Raw genomic sequence first — 15,458 nt, forward strand, 5'->3', positions numbered from 1 at the left:
CCTGGCTTGAGGTCACCATCACGTGCCATCCTCCTGAAGACAGTGTCTTGACTTGCCTCTTTGTTTTTATCTTCTAGATGAGAGAAGTGTGAAATAAGGCTTGATACATATAATCTGTTTTATCCAAATTGCCTTTTTTCTCTCAAGAAAGTAGAGGAAATGAAAGTTTCTTCTCACAAAAAAAAAAAAAAATTAGGACCTAACAAGGGAGGGGGTGGAAGGGAGACCAAACTATGAAGTTCTGTACTGTCCTGGAGGGGATCTGCTGCGTGATAAGCTAAAGAAGTGGATTTGTACAGAACTAGTGTGTCTGCTGGAGACAGTGTGCCTCTTCCACCCTCCTGGAAGAACGAGTGACTAAAAATACCCTGGCTTGCCAAATCAGTTTTGGAGAAGCCCTAGCCTTAGGTGCTTAACCTATAAAACTGGATTTGCTTTAACATGCTCCTCTCATATGTCTGGGGGTGGTGTTCCTGATAGCTGATATGAAATGTGGTATGACTACCGGCTGCATGTAAATCATGCCTACCTGTTTTCTGGCCTAGGAGGAGGAAAATAATCAAATTATATTTCCTTTGCAAGCCCCACAACTAGTGGAACTTGTTAATACTCCTTTACGGTTGCGGAGACCTTGGCCAAGTGAAGCTGCCTTTCCTCCCACCCTTTTCTTTGCCTCGGCTGGAGCGTGGTGGCTGTGGCCACTGTTCACTGCAAAAGTGCCAAGAAGCGTGAAGAGGCTCTCGCTCGCTCTTCTCACCCTTAGCATGTAAGCCCGGTTACTGGTAGAGCCCACCCATGTTCTCACGTGGGCGTTGGGCGAGGAGATCCCCACCGAGGAGCGCCTTCCCCCGCTGTACCGCCCACGCTCATGTGTTATTCACTCTGTGAAGGTCCGCCCCGCTCTCGCGTGTGCGGGGCGCAGGCAGCAGCATGGGCAGCGTGGCCTGCCCGCTGCGGGTCCTGGTGGATATGGACGGTGTCTTGGCTGACTTCGAGGGTGCAGTGCTGCGGGGATTCCGCACCCGCTTCCCTGGGGAGCCACGGGTGGAGCTGGTGGCACGGAGGGGCTTCTCGGTGCGGGAGCAGTACCGCTGCCTGCGGGAGGACCTGGGGGTGAGTGTGGCGGGCAGGGGCTGGTTCCAGAAAGTTTGCAGCAAGGCGGCAAGCACTGCGGCATGGCTGGAAAATGGGGAGGTTGCTCCTTGTTTACAAAACTTCCTCTCTCTCTTCCTCTTGCTTTGTACCCTGCTGTGAGCAAAGGGCATCTCCTCTTCGTACTGACCCTGGATATGCAAAACAGAGGGGAGGGTTGTTTCTTTTAAAGGGAGTGCTACAAAGGATTGTTTCATGCTAGCAGCTTTAATTTGTATAGTAGTAATTAGTAACGTTTTCCAGGAGGATTGCTAGACTGCTGCAAAGAGATGTGTGTGCGGGACTTGGGAATGAGTGATTCTGTCATAAAAATAACTCGATGAAACTATTCACCTGAACCATTCTCAGCTTGTTCTTTACCTACTCGTGAACTGCTCTTGCTATGCAGCAGCGGTAATAACTTACGTAAAGTGCTCTGAGCAACTCTGCAAGTGTTCATGTAGCTCCATATCAGGACAAGAAATATAAATATTATATATGTGTTTTGTACAGCTAATAAAGCCCTGTATCTATATCATTCCCTGTGGATGTTCTGACATGGTAGGTAAGCAGTCTGGAACAGTATGTAAAAAGCTTGTGGTACATCCTACTCCTTGCAAATTGTTGCTATTTTTAATGTTTGCTAATGACTGAATGAATATCAGAGACATTAGCAAGGCAAAATTAAAAATATTGTGAATCCAGACTTCACACTTTCTTCTGGTTACAGCAGGACAGTCAGGGACTCGGTAAGAAAATGGAATGGATGCTGATCCAGGCTGTGCCGTACACTTTCCCTGAGAAGTTCACTGCTAATCTTAAGATCCTGTACTGAGCCTGTAGGTTTTTTTACTGCTAAGAAATGACAATTCACATTTGTTTCCTTCCTGTTCCGTAGCGAGGTACAGGCTCCTGCACCGGTGTGATGGGCGGGAGCACTGAGACCATGCAGCATTTCCACAGGCTCCAAACTGACCGAGGTCTAATCGATGAGATGACTATTGATGCTCAAAACTTCCTGGAACTAGTACTTTGTAAATATAGGGAGGGTTTTTTTTTTTATTTTATATAAATGGATGTGATTTATTGATTGGGTATTCCTTAAGTGGATCCCACTTTTATATACTGGGACAAAAAAATTGCAAGTAATTTAAGGGGTCATAGCTTTTTATTTGTTCTTATTCGGAATGTCTACAATCTGATCTGTCTGGAAAGTTGTGTTCTGTTCTGGCGTTCCCATTCCCTAATTTGTTTCGTGCTCATCCTGTTCCTTCCCAGACCTTAGGTGTGTCAATGAAATAACCAGATAACTGGTTTGAATCTCACATAGATCAGCAGTGGCAGAAAGCTCTTATCTTACTGTTCGTTATTAGCCTGGCTTCCTAAGGAAATTAGGTTTATGTAGTTGTGTGTCTTGTCTCCCTCTTCAGTGATCTCTGGGCTGTTTTAGGTACATTTGGCAGAACACTAAAGTTTTAAAGATTTGAACTTCCTTTGGGTTTTTTGTAAATACCATGGCTGTTTTAAAAATAGAGACCTTGTTAGTTCTGCCGCGGCAGTACAGAGTGTCTGGAATGCAGGAGAATCCCTGCAGAAGGTCTCTCCCTGCCCCCAGGTGCAGAAAAAGCTTCGGTAGGAACTGCCAGCCCAGACACCAAGAGTGGCTTGTCCGTCCTGTGCCAGTGGTGCAGAGGGGTCTGCGGGGCTGCCTGTCTGTGCGGAGAAACCAAATCTGGGGCTTGTCAGCCGCTGAAAGGAGGGGGATCAGCCTGACACCAAGCTCTTCGTGGCAGGTGTCTGCTATGTCTGTCCCCAAACAGCCAGTGTGTTAAGATACTCTCATGACAGGGGTGCAGGCAGTACTGTGATAATGATTTATGTATTGCCCTCTGACTAAGTGGTGTTTATGCTTTGTTAGTGTGGAGCAGCTGCCTCTCGAAACTTGAACCATTACTTTGTTTCTTCTGTCTTGATCATTAATTTCACACTGTAAATCTGTTTTATTTAGAAAGTATTTTGCTCAAGACTTTCTTTACCATACCTGCCTATCTGGCCTCCTGCGAGTGTAGCAATTTTGTTGACAGGGATTTATCTCCCAAGCATTTAGGATGTGTTACCTGGCCCCAGACGGTTTCAAAAAAGGATTCAACATCTCCAGTGGTGGCAAAAATTTCCAGAATTATTTTTAAGTATTGCAAATGAGAGAGCTTAGGGCCAGATGTAATTCCTCCAGTTTTGTATTGGAGTTGTTATCTTGCTAATGGAGGTTACAAGAAAACGTTCAGCAACAATGGGATGAGAATGGAGACAGAAAATTGTTTTACTTTTTCTAGTTGCTTTTTTGGGAGGGGAGGAGAAAAGGCTTTTGGTTCTAAGAGTCATCAAATCAAATTTCTTTTTGCAGCAAAGCCAGACTTTTTTGTGATGTGGTGGAAACTTGCCAGTTTCTCCTGTCTTGCTGTAGGGTAAAAGAGCTTTCAGGCACAAGCCCTGGTTCTGTAATTGAATCTCCTTGGGAAGAGCTCCAGGGAATTGTTGCTGGGATCAGTGAGGCTTTGCATGGAAACAGAGATCTGGGCAGATCTGATTGCCAGGTCTTCACCAAGACTCCTTAGCCTCTTCTGATTTGCATGGGAAATCAGGCAATCCTTCCAAATTTCTGGCTGTTGATTTATGAATATTTGTAAATTATGATAGCTGAGTGAGCACTGTGATCTGGGAGACTTGTTTAATGTGACTACTTCTCATTGCTGCTTAATTGAAATGTTTTTTATGTTGATGTTCCACTGGTGATACAGAGCAAAGAGACCATCAGCTGGACTATAAAGCAATCTCATACAATTTCTAAGCAAAGGCTGCCAAGCCTGTCTTTGAAGAATACTAGAGAGAACTAAGTTTTCCAAATTCTTCCATGTCATGGGAACGTAAGACTTTAATCCTTGTGGAAAAATGCTAGCTTGGCACCTCTGAAGTTCACTGTATGACCCCAAGGAAAGTAAGATTCATGTGTCTTAGGGTAGAAGAGGTATTGGAAGCTTAACCTCTCTGTCTGAGAATGAAGCTTAAGGACGGAAGTGGACTCAGCCCTTAACGCTGGTGGGATGCTGCTGCTGTAGGTGCTTTGTCATGATGGATTGTGTGAGAAGAGGAGCCGTCTGCTGTGACCTGCACTGAAATGCTCTGATTTAACACAGGCCACTGAACAGTCACCAGGTAGCAATTTTAAAAATTAACTAACCAGGGTCGGATGCAAACCAGTGAACTTCCTAATAATAAAAGGTGCGAGAATGTCTTATCAGAAAATGAGAAAAAAAAAAAAAGGACTGGAAGGGCAGTCCTACCTAGAGGTTCAGAAATTGCCCTACTTTTCAGAGATTAAAGATGCCACTGTACTGTATCATATTAAATTCCTTTTACCTTTTTGCAGCATTTTTGGCTACTTAGCCTGGGAAAACATTGCTCCTCCAGTAATCTTTCCTACTTACACTCACTTGAAAAAATTATTCTAACTTTAAAGCGAACTTCTTTCCCACTTGTTTATCACTAATGACTTCTCTGATTCATGTGGCATCCCACATGCATGTATGGAAGGTGAGCATACACCGCAAGCAGGCGCAGGGAGGAAAGGGATAAAGCTGTAGTCCCCTTAATTGCACTGTTCAGTCCGCTGCTAAGGTGTTGTGCCCCGAGTCAGATGAGAGGAGCCATAGGTGGGACCCACCCGTACCACCACCAAACCCGGCCCAGCTGGGGCTGACGGAGGTGCACAGGTCAGTTCACGAAGCCAAAGGTTCTTGGGGCAGCACAGGGATCCACCTCTGAATTTCCTGCTGCAGTCTCACACTCTTTTGAGTAGACTTTGCACCATCACAGAGGAGCAGCTGTCTATGCTGAAGTCAAGACCTGCTCCTTTAACAACTGTTATTTTAGTGAGTGAGGGGAAAATCATAGAAAGCAACAAAGAAACATAGCTTTCCTAGCTCTCCCATCCTCTTCCTTCCCTCTTGCTGAGCTGTTCTGGTCTAAAAGGATTAATCCCAAATGTGTGGATATGCTGACCTGGCCCTTCCGCTGAGGATGGTAATTAGCATGGTCACCATATTGCCCTGTTTGCCCTGAAGGAGAAGAGGGCTAGTACATGTGTCTACCCACTCATCCTTGGTAAATTCCTGAGCCATAAGCAAATTTCAGTCAAACGTGACGGAGGAGCAGAAGCCTTGAACTTGCTCCTTTGATTTTCACAAGAGTTAGTAGAGAGAGACCTGCTGGGAAGGGGTGAGGTGTGAGCGCTCCCTCTACCAGCCATCAGCAAGTCGAGCTGCAGATCAGCGCTGTGTTTGTGCTGCTACTTACGGAGCCGCTTGTAGAAACAAAGCCAGGTCACGATCAGCTCTGCCTCCTCACTCCAAACAAGCCACCAGAGAGTAACTACACATTCTTATCTGCCTGAGCTGGACTTTTCCCGGAACCCGAAAGGTGAGAAATTTTATAATCCACTCTTGGTGTGAAGCATCGACTCTCTAAAGCGCGGGTCCTTTGACGGCCGTTACACACCACATAACTGGACAACTGTTGTGCACAGAGCTCGGATAAAAGCACGGGCGTTGCTAATTGTCCTGTCTCTTGCAGGCTAAGGTAGCCAGTGTCTATGAATCTCCTGGCTTCTTTCTAGGCTTGGATCCAATTCCAGGAGCCGTTGAAGCTATGCAGGAGATGGTTCACATGCAGGAGTAAGGACACTGCACTCTGCAGCCCTCTTTGATTATCTTACACGCTTTCCCCTGTTAGCTAATGAAGGCTGTTTCTTTTCAGTACTGAAGTCTTTATTTGCACAAGTCCTCTCCAGAAATACGAGCACTGCATCGTGGAAAAGGTGGGAGAGATTTTATTTTGCTGGTTTTAATGCTGCTTTTGCAAGGCCTTGCTATTTCATACCACCCAAGTCAGAGTCGTAGCCGGTACAGGCTGCCCGACTTCCCTGCGATGCCTCTGTCTGAGGGGCAGCTGCCCAGACACAGTAATAATGTAGGACGGGGAGTCTCGGAGTGCCACGGGATGCCAGCCTCATGGCAGGGTATGTGAGCTCTGTGCTCTTGGAGCTCGTGTGTGACACTTCAGCTTCAGCTGTGTCAGCAGGTGATAGCAAAGGAACTGTTGCAGCATGGCCAGGGCAAGGCAAGCTTGGCTTTCAGCATGGCCCACAGGGATGGGATATTCCCAGTATTCCACACTGGAGGCTCCTCAACTGACAAAATCTTATTCTGTCCAAATCCAGAGTCTGGGATATCCAGCTATCCTGCAAGAGGCCAGTGCCGAGTTACGAGGAGGCTGTAGCGTTGGAATTAGCCCTGTTTGCCACTGGCACAAGAACAGAGCGGGGGACCTTCATCACTGGAATGACTTTGATGGGCACAATCCACGTGCTCTGGGCAAGCAGCCAGTGCCGCTTGCAAACTTGACAACGATTAGGCAGGGCAAATGTGGTGCTGACTGAAGGCTGTTAAAAATACAGGTTAAATAAAAGGTTAAAGTACAGGTCTGGGCCATAGCCAGTCTCTGTGGCGGGCATTTGCAGACACAGATGTAGGTTTATGGGGGAAAAGATTGCTGTACTAGGGCTGATCTGTCTTGAGCAATGTGCAAACTGAAAGTATGGCCAAATTGTTTCCTATCTTGTTTCTTGCCTCTGCAGTATAAGTGGGTAGAAAAACATTTGGGACCCAAGTTTGTGGAGCGGATTATTCTAACCCGAGATAAGACCGTCGTCTCTGCTGACTTGCTGTTTGATGACAAGGATACCATTAGAGGTTTGAAAAGCATTTACATCACTTGCTGTTATCTGGGGAGGAACACCCTCAGCTGACTCCAGCCTTCCTCCCTTGCCCTCCTCAGGCGCAGAGCTGAACCCGAGCTGGGAGCACGTCCTGTTCACCTGCTGCCACAACAGGCACGTCCAGCTGCAGGCACCGCACAGGAGGCTGCTGTCCTGGGCAGATGACTGGAAGGCCATCTTGGAAAGCAAGCGCAGGCAGTGACACAAAAAGGAGATGCTGTGCTCTTCCCACTGCCAGGGAACAGCCAGCTCACCTGCTGGCAGGGAAACCCATTGCCAGGAGGCAGCGAGCACTGTCACCTGGGCAGGGGCACTACTGGGGGTCAGTTATAATGAAGAAATGAGCTGCCCTTGCGAGACCTCCTGCAGAGCTGACTCCAGGTTTCTGGAAGATTGAGTTCATAGTCTCTGTAGAGTTTTGGGTATTTGCTGTTGGTGAAGAGAAACTATAAAATACAAGCAGCTATGGGTTGTTCGCTCTGTGTTTTGGTTTTTTTTTTCTTGTATGCATGTGTTTTTAACTCCACTCCATTTGTTTTGGGCTGACTGGGGGCAGAGGGGAAAAAAAGAAGTAAAGCACTGAAGCTTGAGGAGACACAGCGTGGGTGTCTGTCAGGGAGTACTGTGCTCAACAGCCAAACCCTTTTAAATTTTATGTATTTAGCCACCCTGGCTTTTGGGTTGCCTTTTGCATCATTGGCTGATAATGAAAGGAGACCAAACTGGCTTCAGTTTCTGGCCCATGTGCATGAGTAAGAGTGGGCGAAGGCTGGGCTGCAAGTGCTGTAGAAAAATATTTATAAGCTTATACAAAACTGTTTACATAGCATTTAAATTAATGTTTTATTACGAGAAGGTTTTACAAGATGGCTGTTCTCATGAGCCCTTTTTTTTTTTTAAATCTTCACCTTTCTCACCAATGGTAATAAAAGAAAAACAATTTCCACTTCCTGATTTATAGGATAGCTACAACCTGCCCTTTGTAGGGATTTACTAGCTGGGTGCCTATGCCAGGATGGCATATTTAGTACCAAAGGGAGACAGTAAGATTGCAAACTGCCAGGGCAGGGAAAGGCCACCTTTCTTCTGCAGGAGGAATAAAGTTTATGTGAGATTTCAAAGTCATTTGAGTTGACACTGAAGAGGAGAGCTGCAACAAAACCAGCCAGGAACTGGAAGGGATATAAGCTGCCCAAGAACCCAAGCAGAAAAAACCCTAATTGCTAGGAAGGGTTATTTGTGCAAGCTGGGTCCTGGGCTGCACTTGGCAACCTGTTCTCCAACAGCCGTGACCTGTTTTATTTTAAATATTTGCCTGCAGTTTTAGCTGACTGACATGGTAATGCTGTGCTGTCCTCTTTATTAACTAAAATCCAGTGCTGGTATGACCCATTTCCCTCTCTGATGATGTTCTTGACACACTCTTGACCTGCTGAGCAGAAAGTGGAGGCCTGGGAAAATGGAGGGAGGTGTCCCTCTCAACACCCCCTTGCTGTTCTGACAGCTTCAGTCCTTGGGGAGAGGAATCCCCACTGCTGTGTGTTTGCTTAGGTTCCTGGCCTCTTCCACTTGCAGAGGTGTGCAGTAATCCTCCAGGAATACAGTTGCCAGATTGCTGAGCCTTCTGCTGGCTGAGAGAGAGAAGCGAAGCATGCACTCCACCACAGGGAGAGCCGTGGTCTGCTGGCGCGACTGCGGCGTTGTCAGGTACATTAGTGTCGTGACTGCTGACATGACCGTTTCCTCATTGGAGCTGGAGAGGCAGTTGATTATGGACTCTACCCCACTTGCCTCCAAGATGTAGTCTTTGTTAGTTTTATCCAGGCAGAGGTTACAAAGACCACCTGAAACAGCAAAAGAAAATGTCCAACACATGCAACATGAACTCTTCTCTCCACACCCTTATCTTTTTCATACTAAGATTCAAATGCACTGCTGATCCCTGTTTTCTAATACAGAAATAAGCATCCAGATTTTCTGTGAGATTTGGATGGAAAATTCTTAACTGCTTCCTGGGCAACGTTTTCTTGATTCTTTCCACAGATTTTCCACCAAAACATTCCTCCTCCTCTGTGTCATTAGAGGGCACTGTACTGCTGGACGTAACCTCTTCCACAAGATTGAAGGATTCCTGTATCCCTTAACCCTAACAGAGGCTACAAGCCAAGTTTATTGCAGGTGTTTTAGAAGAACAGAGAATGGAGCTAACAGTACTAGCCAAGAGGCACAGAATGTTTGAACTTGAAACTTTAAGATACAGCTATATCCTGGTATAACTCAGCCACAAACCTTAAAAATCAAATACATTATCATCTCATGGAATCACTCACAATTAGGAGCTGGCCCCTTAGCTTATGTTCAGACCATTATAAATCACCATAAGGCAGTTCCTCAGAGGGCTTACTAAAACATTTCAAATAAGTATTTTAGAAGACTAGTTGTCAATAGCAGAGTAACATTGGACCTGTAGGTTATACATAGCAAAATTTATGTATTAATGTCTGCTTCTCTATAGAAGACATTTCATTAGAAAGTCATTCAGCTAGTGTTTACTTACAGTCTGGGGCAGGGGGAAATCTGGAAAGCATCTTCTTTAAGCACAGCAGCTATATTAGGATGAAAGGGAGATGCCTACCTCCTACCTTTCGCCCCATTCCACTCATTCTCCACTAGACGAGGCCTTATCAGCACAGTGTGGGTCTGCTCTTGCAGCACAGCTGCTCTTTGCCTCTTGGGGGTGAGATTAACCACCAAACCGAAGTGTCAGGCCCGGCATCCCCTGGCCCGTGAGCCCCTTACCAGGGTGTTAGGTACAGTCCTTACCAATCGCAAACTCCACAAGGGTCTCATTGTCTTCGGTGAGCGTATCCAGGAACAGATCCAGGACCTGAAGTTGCCGGAGGTACTCGTAGTTTTTGGGATCGTAGGCGAAGTTGGCCAGGTTCGCCAGTACCTGCTCCTTGGCCTCTGCGACAGAGAAGCATCATGTGCATCAGGAAACTTGCTCAACACAGAGTATTAGCGAGCAGCTGTGCCCGGGGCTTACCTGGGCTGTCTGTCACCTGGAACTCGGTGACGAGGGCCTGCAGGTACTCCAGCCGCCCCAGCTCCATCCCGGGCCCAGCAGCAACGCGATGCCCCAAGCTCAGGTCTAAACGCCGGTGAGACGCCCGACGCTCGGCTCGGCTCGGCTCTCTCCTCCCCCGGAAGCCCCGCGGGCGGCCCTTGCTCACGGCACGGCTGCCCGACGGCCGCGTCCCGCGGGGTGGAGACGAGCCAGCGGCCTCAGGGCGGCGGCAGGGACGCCACCGCGGCCCGGCCGGAAGGGCCCGGCCGCCGCCATCTTGTGGGCGTGGCGCAGCGGACCGTTGCTCTCCTCAGGCGGGAGGAGGCGGTGGCTCCTGGGCGGCCGGCGGGTGCCGGCGTGGGCGGTTGTGGGGCGGCAGGCGTCCGGCTGCCGAGCGCAGGTCCCCGCGTGGGGCGGCAGGCGAGCACCTTGCAGTGGCCTTTCCTTCCCCGTGGACCCTATAACCTGTTACCGGTCACCGCAAACGAACGGGCATGCGCCGTGGTGTGCAGCTCTATCACGGTGTGTGGCAAAAGGCTGTTTTTTCAGACTTTGCTCTGGAAAGGAGCTAACTTTCCCTCACTCATTAGTTACTGCTCAAAAGACGTTCACGTGCTCGGCTGCAACACCGCTGCCCTCCCAGGTTATCTGGAGCCGCCGCAGTAGTGCTGCTCAGCGTGGACAAAGCCCGAGCTGCTGCCCAGGCTGTGGCTCGGCTGCCCGGCTGCCCGGCCGTGGGGCTGGGTGCAGGGATGACAGAATGGTTTGGGCTGGAAGGGACTGTTAAAAGTCACCTAATCCAACCCCCTGCAGTGAGCAAGGACATCTTCAGCTAGAGCAGGTTGCTCAGAGACCCATCCAACCCAGCCTGGGATGTTTCCAGGGATGGGGCATCGACCTCTGTGGGCAGCCTGGGCCAGGGCTTGCCATGAACCAGTTCTGGCCTGAGCTGCTTGCTCAGTCTCGGCATCCCGCCAAGTCATGGGTGTTCACCGTGGTGAAATAGGGGACATGCAGATGATGAAGTAATGGCTGTGGAAGAGCGCAGGGATGGCTGGGGCAGCGGGGAGAGGCGCTGGAGGGAATAGAGGTTCAGTTAGTTTGATTTTTATTATGGGATTGCAATTTAGGGGCTAGAGAAGGACAATGGAAAGAGATTTTTTGATTAAGGAGTAAAAAGGCAAAAGGATTAGAAGCAGAAGGAGATGGTAAAAAGAGGGGACAATACATGCACAATAAGATAAATTACCTGGGAAAAAAAAAATGAAGTGAAGCCAAGGAGTGAATTAAAACAACAGCAGGTAATTCCACCTGGGCTGTACAATGCCCTATTCTGAACACAAAGCAGAGCAATTAGATGATTCTGAACTAGTACAGTTCCAGTGAAACCACTGTTATTATAAGTGATACAAGTGAATTCAGTTGTAGTTCATGTCGTGCAAATATATAAGGTAAATGTCCATAAACATCATAAACTGGGGGGATGGACTCTGTAGAAATTTGCGTTGCTTTTATTGAAGCAATTAAAGCCATGCAGGTTCTTCTGTAGATAAGGTAGGAAACAGGCTGCGACCAGAAGCTGTCTTTTGTATTATCTCAAATATAGTTGATTTTCATATAAAGCAAATTGAACATGGACTGATCCGCCGAACATGTGGCATCAGTGACAGGCATGTTGGGCTGATAATAAATCCTGCCACACAGCCAGGTGTGGTAAAATACCTGCCCACAACCACATTAAATAGAAGGATGAGCAAAGAAGCTACACTGAATGCAGTAATGCTAAATCTTTTTACATTGCAATGGTGTGGGAAGATGGAATGTGAGAGTGAAGGTATTTATTTCTACCTGTTACAAAAAGTAAGCCAGGCCTGTGCTAGCAACTTAAACTCTTGCTGTAATTATCAGCTGAAATCGATATGTATATGTGCATGTGTATATATGTATATTTGTGTATATATGTGAAAATGCTCAGCAAAGCTGCTACAGACTCCTTCTGTGTTAGAATGTTTTGCTAGTGTAATCTTTTAATGTATGCCTTTGTAAGTGGTAAGTGTTGACATACTTTAAAGCCTCATCTGTCATTACACAAAGTGAATGACTAACGTGAGAAAGCAGGAGAAGAGAAGGCAAACACAGAGGAGCTAGTCAATACAAAGAGACGTGATTAAGGATACTGGGATTGACTAATAAGGGGCAAAACACTAGCATTTAAAGAGGAAAAATGTAATTACTTCTGTTTTCAACTACTACACCTGTGGTCAGTCAGTATAATTTTGCGTGCATGGAAGCAGTAGGAGCTTTGTCCCCTGAAGTGGTTTCACAGACAGCAGTGTTTAGAAAAGACCGGTGTCTGTGCTGGCTGAGTTTCAGGTGATGCATCTCCAGGTCACACTATTCAGTGTGTGGCAAGAAGTACCCAGGAGGAGAGGAATGCCTGTACTTGTCTTCCTGGGAACTGCGAGCTGTGCTCCTGCGAGCCTCTGTCTTGCATTGAGTTTAATCAAAGCTGGTTAAGAGATATGAGACACATTTGACGTTTAATTTTCTGCGTTGGAGCTGCCTCCTGGAGGAGAGTTTGATAACATCCCCTGCTTTTGTAGTCCTCAGAGATTTTCTACAGGATTTGCAGACCCTGCTGGTACTGCTTACACTGCTTTGTTACCAGCTGTGGGCTTGTTGTCTCTGTGCTGACTTACTGCGGGGAGTTTGTCCTGATCATCCAGCAAGATAGCCTGGCAGTAGGCAGTGTTGGCTGGGGTGCAACCCTCTTACTCCGGCTGTTCCCTCACCCAATATTGGCTGTATTGTTTAATTGCCTGAATGCTCCAAGCACTTGCGGTTTGCCAGAATAGTTAGCACAGAACGGGTTAGTATAGCTGGGGTATTCACAGCTTCAGGGGATAGTCTAGTGACACTGACAGCACCTCAAAGTTAGAATTCAGTGAATTTTCATTTCTAGTAGTTATGCTTCTTTTCTTGCAGTTACTAGCCAGGTCTGCAAACAGTATTCCAAGCTCTTAATTTAAGTGATTGTTCATTTCTGAGGTGTTTTAGAGTGTGTAAGTTTACCATGACCTTTCTTTGGGTTTTTATTAAACAATCTTGCAATATTTCAGTGTGAACTTCCTGGTGAATGTTTCATCGCAGTAAGGAAATGTGCTCAAATGCTTAGTTTGCAAGGTTAATGATACTTTAAGTGATAAAGGGAGCAGGAAAGGGTAAGAAGGGACCGCACGAGCAAGGGGCATTTATTTCTGGTCAACTTTTCCTGCTCTGCTGGTTCTCAGAGGTTTGTAACCTGGCTGAAGTATTAGTGTTTGTGCGTAATTAAAGCCAGGATTATTTTACTGTCTGTAGGTGTTAAAAAAAACCTGTGTCGGGGGTAGTGATAATTAAGCTGTGTTTGCCGTGTGTAACGGGACAACCTTAAACTAATGAAAGGAACTTCTATTGCTTTATTTTTCTTCTGGGCCTCAAGATTCTTAAGGACTGAGTATTACTGCTCCTGCATGAAAGTTCTGAGGGGGAATATTTTTTATACTGTAGCATGCTCAGTATGCAGGGTCCCTGCAACTATGCTTTACAAAGCTCCTGCTCAGGGCAGCTTGGAGTTCAGGTTGAAAACAGAGGCAGGAGTGCAGAGCTGTAGAACAGGAAAGGAGGGGGGCATTTTTCACTATTATGGGAGCTCAGACATCTTATTTGCCTGTGGAAACACAGCCTAAAATGTTACCTCTTCTCTCTCTCCAAGATTTGTTTCCAGCCTGTGGGTTGTGGAGTACTTCTGGAGGGTCTGTGGAAAGTAACCAAGGGAGACAACCCTGTTTTCAGGCACCTTAAATTCTGTAAGGCTGCTAGGAAGTTTTTAGTCAACAAGTTGAGAAAAGTTAAAATAATGGGGTGGTGAATTTTTTTTTTTTCACCCCCGGAAACATCTCTCTGCCTCTGCAAATAAGTCCCAGTGACCCTGGTATTGAGTCTGGGAGTGTCAAAAAGCAGTTCTATAAAGCACTCCCCTAACTTTCTGTCCTAAATTATCTTGCACTGCTGTGCCCAGATAAGAAATAGTTGAAACAGATTTCTTTGCCATGGTGTAGGAACAGCTGATCTCTGTGTGTCAGCTTCAGTTGGTGAGTACCTTTTTCCCCCCTCCCTGCATTTTGAAGCATGCATTAGACTATACATTTGCTTGCTCATGAGCCAGCTAGAGCTAAATCATTGCAGATAGAGCAGTCGGCTCCACACAGGAGGTGCATTCTATTGCTCCTTCAACTAACCTTTGTTTTCCTGCGATAAATTTTGATGGGCTGTAGCTTACACCATGTCTTGCCTGTTTTTGCCCAGGACATTTGTAACGGTGGGAGGGTTTGGGACAACATGACCCTGTATTTCTGGAAGAAAACGGAAAGGGAATGTAGAAAGGTGAACAGAATTTAAAATTTAAGAATTACACACAGAAAAAATGGCAATCTGTTCAGCTGCTTAGCTGTTTTATTTTCAATAGCTTGAAGAGGTTTGGGACTTGGACCCTTTTCATCGGTTTGGGGTTTTTTTTGAGAGGGGGAAGGTCCCACCTTTTTCCTAGGAACATACAGCAGTTATTGTTTCAGTAAGCTGAGAAACACCAGTCCCTGTTTACTTTGTAGTTATGGAGCATGTAAGCATTACACAAGTTAATAAACACGTGTGATGAGAGATTAGATATGTATGTCTCCCACTAGCCATATTACTTAAGTATATGTTTGATGAGGAAATGCAAAGCCTACTGGTTCAGTAATCCTAGAGCAGTACTGAAATATAGATACTATTGAGTGGTGGGAGCAGGAACCCTTCTGAAGGGCTGATACCTCTTCCACTGTAAAAGCCAGCTGTGAAGTCCTTATAGTCTTGGAAGACCTTGGAGTCAGTTTTCCAGTGGTTTAATCTACTGAAGGGTGTTTTTTGTTTGTTTTGTTTGGGGAGCTCACAGCTCTAATGTTTTGTAGCTAGGAATTTGATATAACAGTTCTCAAGATAAGCAGTGCAGTTGAGTTGAAAGCTGTTACTTCTTCCATTTCACTGCCATTTTATGCTTCTATCTTTTTGACGGTTCTAATGTCTTGAGTAATCTTCATCTGCAGTGCTTTGTGAGCTATCGGTTTCTGTCAGATCAGGAATGATACAGAATATAAACGGTTTGCAACTCAAGCTGATGCCAAGGGAGGCTGAAGGCTGATGCAGCTCTCACCTAAGTATTACAAGTGGAAGTCCCAAGAGTGTAGCAGGAAAAGCCACTTAAGTCAAGGCTGTATGAATAAGAAAGTCAGCAGCACTGACTCTTCCCAGTATACATTTCCCCACAGATTTCTTTGTAAGTTATGCTTGTGCTTATAAGAAATGTAAGTTTTGCTTGTGCAAAGTTCTCTATAATGAGAATGCTCGTGT

At 46.4% G+C, this 15,458-nt stretch overlaps 2 protein-coding genes across 2 annotated transcripts; one reads left to right on the forward strand and one right to left on the reverse strand.

Moving 5' to 3' along the window:
• The first annotated feature begins 705 nt into the window (after positions 1 to 705).
• NT5C (5', 3'-nucleotidase, cytosolic) lies at positions 706 to 7,172 on the forward strand. Its single transcript, XM_082008054.1, has 5 exons — positions 706 to 1,113; positions 5,761 to 5,861; positions 5,944 to 6,004; positions 6,824 to 6,938; positions 7,024 to 7,172. The coding sequence occupies exons 1-5, from the start codon at positions 931 to 933 to the stop codon at positions 7,164 to 7,166; spliced, it is 603 nt and encodes a 200-aa protein (XP_081864180.1). The 5' UTR covers positions 706 to 930; the 3' UTR covers positions 7,167 to 7,172.
• A 1,298-nt stretch (positions 7,173 to 8,470) lies between these two features.
• Positions 8,471 to 10,077, reverse strand: ARMC7 (armadillo repeat containing 7; the record flags this gene model as incomplete). The annotated part of the gene is made up of 3 exons (XM_082008095.1): positions 8,471 to 8,808; positions 9,788 to 9,931; positions 10,011 to 10,077. 3 exons carry the CDS (start codon positions 10,075 to 10,077, stop codon positions 8,471 to 8,473), a joined length of 549 nt encoding a protein of 182 aa, XP_081864221.1.
• Between the last annotated feature and the right edge of the window lie 5,381 nt (positions 10,078 to 15,458).

This window comes from Phaethon aethereus, assembly GCF_964289735.1.
Source record: "Phaethon aethereus genome assembly, chromosome: 18".
Taxonomy (NCBI): Eukaryota; Metazoa; Chordata; class Aves; order Phaethontiformes; family Phaethontidae; genus Phaethon; species Phaethon aethereus.